This window comes from Argopecten irradians, chromosome 3 (genome assembly GCF_041381155.1).
Source record: "Argopecten irradians isolate NY chromosome 3, Ai_NY, whole genome shotgun sequence".
NCBI classification, from domain to species: domain Eukaryota; kingdom Metazoa; phylum Mollusca; class Bivalvia; order Pectinida; family Pectinidae; genus Argopecten; species Argopecten irradians.
Genome location: NC_091136.1, coordinates 27,745,730 through 27,757,658, shown reverse-complemented (window position 1 = coordinate 27,757,658; position 11,929 = coordinate 27,745,730). Strand labels below are relative to the sequence as shown.

General features: G+C 32.9%; 2 protein-coding genes across 2 annotated transcripts; one reads left to right on the top strand and one right to left on the bottom strand.

Annotated features, from left to right (window-relative positions):
* The first annotated feature begins 1,293 nt into the window (after positions 1 to 1,293).
* On the top strand, positions 1,294 to 8,087 carry LOC138318072 (protein cornichon homolog 1-like). The gene is made up of 5 exons (XM_069260152.1): positions 1,294 to 1,426; positions 3,475 to 3,543; positions 3,835 to 3,947; positions 4,220 to 4,363; positions 4,836 to 8,087. Exons 1-5 carry the CDS (start codon positions 1,346 to 1,348, stop codon positions 4,861 to 4,863), a joined length of 435 nt encoding a protein of 144 aa, XP_069116253.1. The 5' UTR covers positions 1,294 to 1,345; the 3' UTR covers positions 4,864 to 8,087.
* Positions 8,088 to 8,094: 7 nt separating this feature from the next.
* Positions 8,095 to 9,938, bottom strand: LOC138318071 (beta-1,3-galactosyltransferase 5-like). Its single transcript, XM_069260151.1, has one exon. It carries the CDS (start codon positions 9,831 to 9,833, stop codon positions 8,445 to 8,447), a length of 1,389 nt encoding a protein of 462 aa, XP_069116252.1. The 5' UTR covers positions 9,834 to 9,938; the 3' UTR covers positions 8,095 to 8,444.
* Between the last annotated feature and the right edge of the window lie 1,991 nt (positions 9,939 to 11,929).

Sequence of the window (11,929 nt, the reverse complement as noted above, 5' to 3'; positions counted from 1 at the left end):
TTCACATCAATCTACAGTCAGTAAGGAATATAACTTATTTAGTAGCACAAAAATACACCTGTTCGAAGATCATATTTTATCAGTTGTCATGTATTGTGCATCTGTTTCTGTAAACAATTTCACATTTCAAATGTTCACCACATAAACCATGATGTCATGACTGTAAACGTCTGCTCTTGGGCCTATAGAAAAACCTTAATGAAGGACTACTGTTTTATTCAAATGAATGACCTTTTAAGTTCACACTGGTCATTTTGGCCAAAATCTTTTAACAACTTCTCATTAAGTTAGAGGTCCAGGCAGAGACCTGATATTGGACCTACATCATGCTTTGATGCCATAAAGTGAGATATTTTTAGAATAATCTTGACCTTTTTTCAAAGACACAGAGATAAAAAAAAAAAGGCTAAAACATAAATGATTAATCTTTCCTCATTCAGCAAGAGTTGGTAATGAATGACCTTGACCTTTATTGAAGGCCACAAGGGTCAAATACCTTCAATTCTTTTAACATCTTCTCCTCAAACCAAGAGCCACAGAGTTTTGATAATTTGCATGTAACATGACATGTATCAAGTGAATTTCATTGACTTTCATACATCAACATGGTCACAATTTATTAAAAGACTTCTCGACTATCAAGTCCTAGATTCCTTATACTTGGTCTATAACATATTGTCAGGTTAGCGCTACATTTTATTTTTTGAAATTAATGACTTTAACCTTAATTCAAGCTACAGAGATCAAATCTATTTTTTTATAAACAATTTTTCCTCAATTATCAATAAATAGTTTCTCTGCAGCATCCCATGATTAAATTCTACCTTGAACTTCATTTATGGTCAAATGGACTAATTTCCTGTCAAGAGTCCTGATATTTGGCCGCTAAATAATGATCACCATAAAAATTATGACCTTCACCTTTATTCAAGGTTGCATTTTTAAATCAAATGGACAAATTATTAAAGTTTAACGGCTTCTCTTCAATATATTACACAATGTGGACCCTGTAGCATGGTAGATGACATGACATATACATGAAGGGACTAAACATTAGGCTACAAAATAATGAAAATATTGTCGAATATAAGGTCACAGGTGTCAAATTATCACCAGAAACATATCAGTTTCTCAAGATTACATAAAACAAAAGTCATGCAGTGCCTGTATTGCATTAATTCATTAAGCAACAACAGTTTTATTTAAATTTTAAACTGTATACGAGACTGTACTTTATTATCGGCACACATTACAAATATTTTTAGTAAAAAAAGACGTATTCCGGATTCTGTAACAACCGTCTCCGGTTTCTAAGAACTAAGCACAGCTCACTTCCGCTCCAACAATGGCGTTCACGTTTGCGGCTTTTTGCTATATTTTAGCACTTATTTTATCAGCCGTGCTGATATTTTTCGCAATCTTTCACGTAAGTACTCATCCAAAGACTATTTATGTTGTGTGGAAAACAATCTAAATTAATGCAGGAACGTTTAAAAAGCCAAAGTTCTTTCCGAGCTTAGGCCTACTCCCAACTGTCAGACTGTCGTTGGCCATCGCGATCGGATGACAGTTGTATGTCAGTTCTTTATAAATTTCATCGTGTTTTCAATATTTTGCTGCATTTTTACAGCTGATATTTAGCTGTAATATTATTTTGCTAGACTTTTTAAGGTCGTATATTAGCTATTTCTCTTGACTTGGTTGCCGCAGCATATAGGTATCACTACTCCAGTAGGCCTAATTAATTTGGAACCCTGCTGTGCAGGAATGTCATGATCATTGGCAGTTTTCGATCAAAAATAAGCAATATGGCGTCCAAATAAAATACTCACGGTGGTGATAAGTTTGTCTTCGAGGATGAAGACTTTAAATTGAAAAAAGGAGGGAGGAGTGTAGAGGGATGGACTTGCTTAAATATTTCATGGGTTTAGCATCGTGTTAGTGTTCGGAGGTCCTGGGTTTGAATCTTCGTATGGCTGCTACATTTCGTCCTCTCCTGTTACAATAACTTTTGCAAATTCATTCATTGGCTCGCTTGCTCAGTTGACATCATTTGTAAGCTGAGGCTAGCTTGTGGAGATGTATTAAAGTTTCTTCAAACAATGACATAGTGTACTCCTAACGCTAGAATGAATATACGTACCCGGCCTACTATACCTTTCGGCCGGGTACGAATATTGGTCCATATGTGGAGCACTGCCTCCGAAAATCACTCGGGCACAGTTTTCTATACTTTTTTGTAGGTTTCCAATTATTTTATGCGTAAACATGCATTTACATATTTTTTTTTCCAAAACAAACATATAACTACCATTCTTATCTAACATGCCACTTACAAGACGTCAAAATCACAATTTGTGGCCGTATAATTCCCTTCAGAAAGACCTTCATATGTATTTTATGTAGTTCAGTTTTATTCCCTAGTAGGTAAGCGATATCAAACAAGTACGATAAAATGCAAAGAAACACTTTATAATGGTTTGCATAATTATTACTTTGCTCCATTAGCAGTAATAGGCACCAATTGTAGCTCTAAAGACGTCACATTTTCTGTCTAAAAGTCTTTTGAGCTACAATATTGCAGCTATCCTAACACATGAGAAATGAGAAAGTCAATAGTGATTGAATTTATGACATATATACATACACATGTATACATATACTAAAAAAATTTGGTGAGGGATTGCCAAATTGATATCCAGCTAGTCATCATGGACTTAGCAAAGGACAAATTCACTCATCCACAAGTTTTAAAAGATATTACTGTTTTAAGAGAAAAGGTTGCCACCTGGATTGAAAATGTCCTTCTTGATATAGAAAGCAGCTTGCAATTGTAATGATTGAGGGCATGGGGAGGTGTCTGAGCTCAAATATGTCAATGTCCACAGTTCCCCAGAGATTGGTCCTTGGACCTAGTTAAATTCTGCATTACATAAGCGATATCCCTGTGGGCTTAATTCCACTAAAAGGGTAATTTATTTGTTTGCAGATGATACCACTGCCTATCTAGTTGTCAAGTGATGCTGAAACCTTACAGCAAGACTTTGACAATTCGATCTGGGAGAAAATATGGACCGTCCTCTATCACTGTCCATTGTTGTTTTTTTTTTTAAATTGCCAATAATCTTTACAACTTCTACCCTCAAGGATCTTAGGCAGAAAACAATCCTTCTAATTCCTCCTAAGAAGCTATCTGAATGGAAAATATTGTCAGATCCCAGCACACATTACATTGTCCTGTTCCACCCTGTAACACCAAAACTAAAATACACACATGTCATCATCCATTTGCTTTATCCGAAATCAACAAAACCTCAAATCTCTGTCATGACGTTATCTTCAACTTGTTGTTGAGTACGTTTTTCCCTGAGACAATATTAGCCACTTCAGCATTAAATCATTCTTATATTTCATTTCGGTGTTCATGTTATATAGATAATCATTATAATTAATTGAACATTTATTTTATTGCAGATTATAGCATTTGATGAATTAAAGACGGACTACAAGAATCCTGTTGATCAATGTAGCAGTTTAAATCCAGTAAGCAAACCTTCTTTTTGTTATAATTTTTACTGAAAACTCTAGCAATCCAAATGTTTTACTTTATTTAGAAAACTCTGATGCCAAAAAAATGAATCTTAAATAAAATAAAGGCTACTAGGCATTCTACTTGAGACATGTTGTAGACAGGATGAAATTGTTCTTTCTGAAAGTGAGAAAATATTTGATTTTTTTTTCTGTCTACAAATAGCATATTTATTTTCAGAAAATAAGATATACATGTATTGATTTTTTTTCTATCTAAAAATCATGTATTTCTTTTAATTTCAGCTGGTGTTACCAGAATATTTTATACATATATTCTTTACGGTGTTGTTCATATTTGCCATGCAGTGGAAAACTGTGATTCTCAATGTTCCTCTCATAACATACCACATTAGAAGGTAAAATGCTGATTAGATTACTAGTTACTATTATCATATTATATCAGTTGAATTAAAACTATCAATAATACATTGTGTAATTTTGATAGACCTACTCTGTTCAGTGCTCAGAAATTGCTTTTGTCTTTATATAAAAGCAAGCATTGCTTAACAAGGTAACAAAAACAATTTAAAAATCACTTTTCTGTATTTTAAAAACATTTTAATAAAAATAAGAATTGATGTAAATGGTAATTTAGATCAATAAGCTGAAAATCAAATTCTTTTCACAGATACATTCATCGACCTATTATGTCTGGCCCAGGCTTGTACGATCCTACCACCATCATGAATGCTGATCAGCTTAGTCGAGCTCAGAAGGAAGGATGGGTTAAACTAGCTTTCTATCTTATCTCCTTCTTCTACTACCTGTACAGGTATGCTAACAACAAATTAAAAACAAAATTCATATATATTAGAATGATTATTTTCTTTCTTTTTCAAAACTGTTACACTGTTAAAAGTTAGAATGTGTCAACCATGTCACTTAACAGGAGAGTCCTATAACAAGAAACCTTTATACATTTGTATGTCCCTATTAGTGCTATTGCTATGACAATAATGTTTTGAAACTCAATTACTGAATTCCAGAAGAAAATGATCTGATGCAATGTATTTAATTAATATTTACCGGTATGCTGTTGGACTGGATTGGTATCTCCATTGTTATTATTTATTATATAAATTGGACGTAGGTTCTCCTTTAAATACAAAATCTGATTGATTTCCAAGACATTATTTCTGATACAAGTGCTTGAAAACAATTAACACACATGTATTTGATACAATTACATGTAGTTAATGATATGAAATGCTTTAGGTCTAATTCACACTTTGTTTTCTTTCCAGCATGATCTATGTTTTGGTCTCTAATTAAATGTACGGTGTGTATCTGGAGAAAAGAATTATGCCATGAAGATTGAAAGATATATTGATCAGTTCTTTGGTTTGAAAGATTTAGAGTGAGCAATAGATCAATTTTATCTCTGTTCTAGTTCTGAATGAAATCTTTTGCTAGTATTTTTTTTACTGTATTCTTTATCAACTCTACACATTTTCACATTCTTTATTGAAGTCGTACGTTAATTGGTGAAACAAAGAATACATTATGCCTCTTACTGTATTAAATATCTGTAAATGGACATAATCCTGAAACAAACCACAAATGGAAGCTTGAACGCTGTACATTGAAAGCTCCAGGACATAAAAAGTTAATTGAAGAACAACGTTTTTTGTATGAACATTTCTCTTTTGTTGGAAATGTTTTGTTTGATAGTTACCTACTGATGAATTCTGAGAATGAAGTGACTAATGTCAAGTTTCCACATTATTTAGTCAATATTCCCTACATATAAACACACAGTGTATGTTACAATATTGATATCTTGTATTCAAACTATTTAATCAAATTACTAAGAGGTGATATTATGGTGTCATCTGAAATATCAAGTTATGCCCCCTTGTCATTCAAGTTAGGTCCCCTGATTTAACTCTCTGGTACATTCAATACATACATAGGTTTTGTTAATTATATATAAATATGATAAATTTAGAGCTTTCTTAATCTTTGAATAGGTTATAGTTACACATTTTACTTTCATCTTTGATATTTTTGAAAAAGGTCTTTCAAAAGAAGGATAAAATAAAAGTTTTTTTTAATTGTCATGCCAAAGAACTTCTGTGCCTTAATGGATATTAAATCTTATAGGCCATCATATTAAGAATAGTACATTTTATGTACAATGAACTGAAAATAAATCTTGTTTTTAGTCAATAGCTGATGAAAATTTATATACATGTATTCTGGAAATGGGAAATCTCCTCGCTCTGTAGGGTACTGTTTTATGATACACACTATAGTATCATAACATTGCCAATAAAAACGTGTTTATGGTCTTAGCAATAGTCACTCTTTGGAAAGTATGCTTTTGGGTATTTCGTTCTTATTAGAAAGGGAACAGAAGTACGCTTCGATGTTTTACATGAAACAAAGTCAGAGTGTGCATGCATTGTGCTTTCTAGCATAGAAATGTGTTATAATAACAAGCTTTGCTGAGAAATTTTGTGTAAACATGTAATGAATGGCTGTATAGATTGATATATCAATCTATTACATGACAGAGGATTTGCTTTAATTTGTTATCTTTTGTTCTGTTAGGAAAGAGAGTGATTTGTTGCCAACATTAAAATATTTGTGTACAAATTGAGATGTAAAGAATACTCGTTCAAGATTCATTGAACAAGAAGTTCCATTCATCCAAATAGTGTTATTTTTCTATGCTAAAAAAGTTAAAACTTTTTCACTTATTCCTGATATCTCTTTTTGATATGATTTACAGGAACTGAGATCTGTAACTTTAGTTTTCTTAGAATCACACTGGCAGTGTGCAAATCATATCTTGAGTTTATTATTCAATGAAGTCATTTATGACAACAAATATTTGAGATAATTAAATCTAATGGAATTTATGATAGCAGTGATAGAGGGACATTATTGAACGAAGTAAAAATTGTATTGGTTTGTAATTGAACTGTATTGGATTTAATCATTCTGCTTCTATGATATTAATACCAATTAAGTACAATTCCATCATAATGATATAGAGTGCAATATAGTCATCATATTGTATAATATGGTATGTAAACAACATTTGCTTGTACTTAATTTTCAGTTATAAATAGAAATCCACATCCAAATAGACAATTTGAGAGCCAACTGGTTTGAAGTGAGATTGTTGAATATTTTGCTTTTACATTCATTAAATGTATACTTGTTCACATACTCTACAATTATGGATTAAAACAAATCTTAGCATATCAGTCAGTCAGAACCACAGGGGCTGGGTATGTACTTATTCCTTTCAGATTTGTTTTGTTGGAATTATAATACATACATGAATTAAGACCTCATCATGTTTTGAAAAATGGTGCCAAGCCCCTGTGGTCAGGACTTAATGTTGGTCAGAAGATGTATTTTTACAAGTTGTCACAAATATGGTATTTATCAAATCTTTTACAATCAAAAAGCTAAGAAAATCAGAAAAAGATCTTGGGTAAAATGAAGGAATACTTAAATGAAAAGAATATGTGTTTAAATGCTTTAGGCTAATCTAATGTGAAATGAGATTCTAATATCCTTTGCATTTCGTGCCATATATGTCATTTGTTTATTATATTCCTTTCTAAAGATAGGTGTATGGACATCATCTTGCATTATGTTTTGGTATTGGTTGTGTATATTGTCTCCATATTGTTTTAGTAATAGTTTTCCTGGTTCAAGATTTTTGCCATTACACAATTTTGAAAATTTTTAGGATATCATGATAAAAGTCATAGTATGATATTTATAACATACATAAGAAATTAGTACAAATATTTTAAATGACTGTCGTCCAGGGAATAACTTTTAAATCACAAAGATAAAAAGAAAGAAAAGTAATTTACCAGAAACTGTCTAGTGTAATTTGATCATTATGACTTAGGCCTTAAAGATAGAGGTAAACAAAACAAAAACAAAAACCACATGTTTATTTCAAACGCTCACAACTAAATCTAGTCAATTAATAATTAAATCAAAGAAACAGGTAGAGCAGATTTTATAATAATAAAAGGAAAGAACAAATATTATTGATAGAAAACAAAATCGCAGTGCAGCAGAAAATTGATAATGTTTAAGTACAGTATGTTTTCTCTAAACAGACCAAATTAAAAAAAATAAACAATATCTATCTACTTACATTTTAGTGTGAAATGAAATGAGAGAAAGTTCAGAAGAAGGAATGGTTACTGGTATGTTGCTGGTGTGAACAAATGCAGTCTTCAATACTAGAGTTATTATACTTTTATTTGTGAGGTCTTTTCCGTGATGTATTTAATGTCCCTATCGTGTACCTTTATAGATCCCGGTATCTGTGTCCCCGTTTCGCTTTGATATCGTGTGTGAAGTATTTAGTTCATTATTATTTATCAGTTCGTAGTACTTGTTCTAGTATTGTGATTTTATTGTAGGTCCCAACTTGATTTGTTGTTTGATATGTCAAAATAATGTTTATTGCACTTTTAAGACCTTTATATTGAAATAAAGATGAAAAACAAATATCCGGTCATATTTCTTTAAGACCAATTTATTTCACAGACATCACCATGTTGATTGACATACCCCGTACGATCGCTATGTGTTAGACGCGTGGATCACCAACGATAATACATTTTTGTAGTTAGTCTATACTGGTGAACCAGTTCGGGAATGGCACACCATGACTGCTAATTAACTAACCCCTGTTAAAACTTCACGATGTTTCACACCTTGTCTGAATCAAATATAGAAGGCGCCTCCACCAAAACTAAGTCCCATGTGGTTTGATTGAGATCGGTGCTCCTAATGTTCTTGCCACTTGATGTCCGTTGTAAACGCAGATGTAACTCATATTAGCGATGCCATCACTTCGACACCAACTATCACCATACATGTATATTGATCCTATTATTTGTCCGAGGACCTTGCCGTCCTTTTGTCATTTTGTTGATGTTTTTATTTACCCGAAAGTAGTTCCTGATGGCTGATGCCCTTTGCGATCTAACAAAGGGGGCCTGCCTTGCCACGTTGACACCAAGCATACCTTTTCTTTGAGGGATGACATGTTTTATTCTGGTATCTTCTTCTCTATCCACCCATGTTTGGAAGTCACATTTGTTCCTCCATACTTGTTTCATCTCGTCAGGACCCAGGCCATGACTTGTTATAAGGCGTGGAGACTTGTTCAAACAACTGGACGACCATATCTTCTGAGCGTTAAACCCCCGGAGAGCAGAAACACCAATACCAAGTTCTCTTAAACAGAGAGCGATATAGACATCTTCTAGATGAAAGAATGGAACATTTGGCGAAATACTGAGTATTTTTCGTATCACATTAATTTTTGTGAGGTATGCAGTCCCGGAACAAAATGGAGGATAGAGACGCTCCGGAAAACTTTCAAACGAAGCATAATATTTGCTGTCTTTGTTTCGGAATGGAAAAGAATTGAACATACAGTAACCACCAAAGTTGAATTTCGTCTTAAGAAGCGTCCGCATTAATGGAGGTTTATGTACCCAAACATCATCATCCACTTTCATCACAAACTGCGCCTGGGGACAGCGCCGCGCCACCCATTTGAACGCCATCACAGTTTTATACGTCAAATTGGAATACGAGTCTAAAAAGTCTACAAGAAGAATATCCTTATGTTCATCATTTTCTTTAATCATGGATTCGATATTGAAGTTTTCATTCTCTGAACCTGTTCCAGATACAAATATGTACGTTTGGTATCTTGATGTCCTCACGTCCGACAGCCATGTTTTTCGGAGTGCCGTCCTTTGTGCGACATTGCTGTATTTGGTAAACACCAAATAAACCAACGTATAATTGTCCTCTCCACAAATGTCATTTTCGGTAAGAAAGTCAAAATCAAGTTTAAAGCAGTTGTCGCACAGTTTATATCTTGTATAATTTCTGTGGAGAAAGAAAAGTCCCTGTTGTTCTACAGACGGTTCACTGTTGAAATTCTTCCTTTCTTCATGAGGGACATCCTCGTAAAGGTTCCTTCTGTGATAAGGGTTGTTCTTGAGCCTATATCTATTGTTCACAAATGACTCCCTAGGGACCAGAATTAAAGGCTCTTGTATCTGTTTAGATTCCTCTTCGGAGTTAATAATGATGACATTGTGTTCACTGCTCGACATGTAATAGTTTATAGTCCTTTCGACCTCGACCCTTAGTCCAACACACCAATATGACAAAATCGAAAATACCAAGATGGATCCAAACAGTGCTCCCAGAGTGCAATGTCGTAATACCTTCATGTTGTTAAATGTTCACAATTCGTTAAACAGCTAAACATTGATCAGTATTTCATCACGAATGTTTAACTCTTTATCTTAAATCAGCGTCGATAATCTCTACTGGTATGTGACGGAACGTCATTCTGGATCACTGTATACATCACATGACATACACAAGTAATAGTTTGTTATGGTTGGTTATGGCTGGTGTTGTTATCCTAATGTTAACTGTATATCATAGTGGTATTGGTGATGATAAAAACTGTACCTTAAAGTGTCGGATAAGAACATGTACTATCAGTATCGGACAATACTGATTAGCCGGGTACAGGTTCAATGTACAATGACTAGTTAGTAGCTCTCTGTATACATACATTTCTATAGTTTTACAACTACATATAATAGTTATCAAAAAGAAATATTATATACAAAAATCACCCTCTTATATAACAAAAAAAGCAATAGCTGTATATGTTTAAAAGGAATTATCTTCTAGTTTTGTTTATTATTTATTTCTTCTCTCTTTCTGCTCTCAGACGAGAACATAATTATCATCACCGTTTTGCCATATTACTTGTCAATTACATGTCTCTTTCGTTCGTCCTTTTTCTCTTTCCCACTATCAGCTATTCTCACTAAGTCATTTCGTCAGTTGCGCATCTCGTTTATTCACATAGTTACTGATGCATACTAATTAATGTATAGCAAATTAATCTTGCGCTTATAACTTTAAAGAGTGTTTGTTCCTTGTAAATATTAGTTTACAAACTTCAGTATTTTCATAACTCTAGTCATAACATTTTTTAATTTAACTTAATTATCTGATATTCTTGCAAAATATTTGATCGCATTATTTAACGATGCAAGTATGCAAAATACTCTCAAACTTACTATGATATCCAAGACTTGTGGACCTAGAAAGAAATATCTGTCTCTTAAAATGAATCGTCTTACTATTTGTTTATTAATATAACATAAAGAATGAAGATATCAATAAGCAAACATTAAAACTAACTCATTTCAAGAGGCAGATGATTCAGTTTACTTTTGACCTACCACATACTAGCATTCCATTGTTCATAAATCCCTCATTAATATTCATAATAAGCAGCTCAGTAAATTGATATACTAAATAACACTCATCTGAAATCTTGTCTTCTCTGTTTAACCTAGTAAACCTACCCGCTGTTCATGTTACATCACACTCCAGATGCTTATGATGTTGTCAAAGATCTGAACGACTCTATTCCACTGCATATAAATAAACATTGTTTTAGAAATTTGAACTGCTTTATTCCATAATTCATAATTACCAATAGACTCCTGACCCTTGCTTTTAATTCATAAAACCCTATTTCCCTCCTCTATAATACCTCTTTAATACTCCGACCTCATATGTTTTTCAGATTCTTACCTTCAGTATTCCACAGCTTATTTTCTAAAAAGGAAGCTAACTCTGCCGGATTTCGATTTGTCTCGTTTGGAGAAAATGAGTTAAACTAGGCTATCTTTCATGATTATACTTAAATAAAAATGAACAAATAAATAAATAATATACACATATGAAAGAGTATTTTTCTCTACTACTTCGGCGTTAAAGATGCTCCACCGCTGATAAATGGTATTTTTTCACTATAAAAAACAGCAGCAGACGATTTAGTATTTTTCTTCAGTTAAACAAGTTACTTACTTTACACCATTACCACCTTTGGAAAGTTTGAGCTTCGAATTTTACTATAAGTTAAAATTACAAAAAATAATTAATTGCATCCCGAAAAAAACCCGTGGCACTATATTCTATATGGAATGAAGTACGGATTGCGCATGCACCAAATGCAAAATAATTTTTTTGTATTATTATTTGTGTTAATTAGACATATATATACATGATTAAACACCAATTATTGTTAAAGTGATGAATATCATTTATGCTCTGTCGGCGATGGAGCATCTTTAAATATTGCAATTATACAATTACGACAATCTAATTAAAATTGGACTTGTATTTCCGCTCCCACTACGATACTCTACGTTATGCTTCAATACAAGCGTGCCGTAGAGTATCGTTGTGGGGGCGGAATTACATGTCTAATTTTAATTAGATTGACAATTACGAT

Bases quoted from the DNA above. Each gene is read 5' to 3' on its own strand.
- LOC138318072 (XM_069260152.1), top strand. From the start codon at position 1,346: ATGGCGTTCACGTTTGCGGCTTTTTGCTATATTTTAGCACTTATTTTA. The intron at 3,544-3,834 runs GTAAGCAAACCT...TTTTAATTTCAG, and splicing joins AATGTAGCAGTTTAAATCCA to CTGGTGTTACCAGAATATTT. The intron at 3,948-4,219 runs GTAAAATGCTGA...TTCTTTTCACAG, and splicing joins ATAACATACCACATTAGAAG to ATACATTCATCGACCTATTA.
- LOC138318071 (XM_069260151.1), bottom strand. From the start codon at position 9,833: ATGAAGGTATTACGACATTGCACTCTGGGAGCACTGTTTGGATCCATC.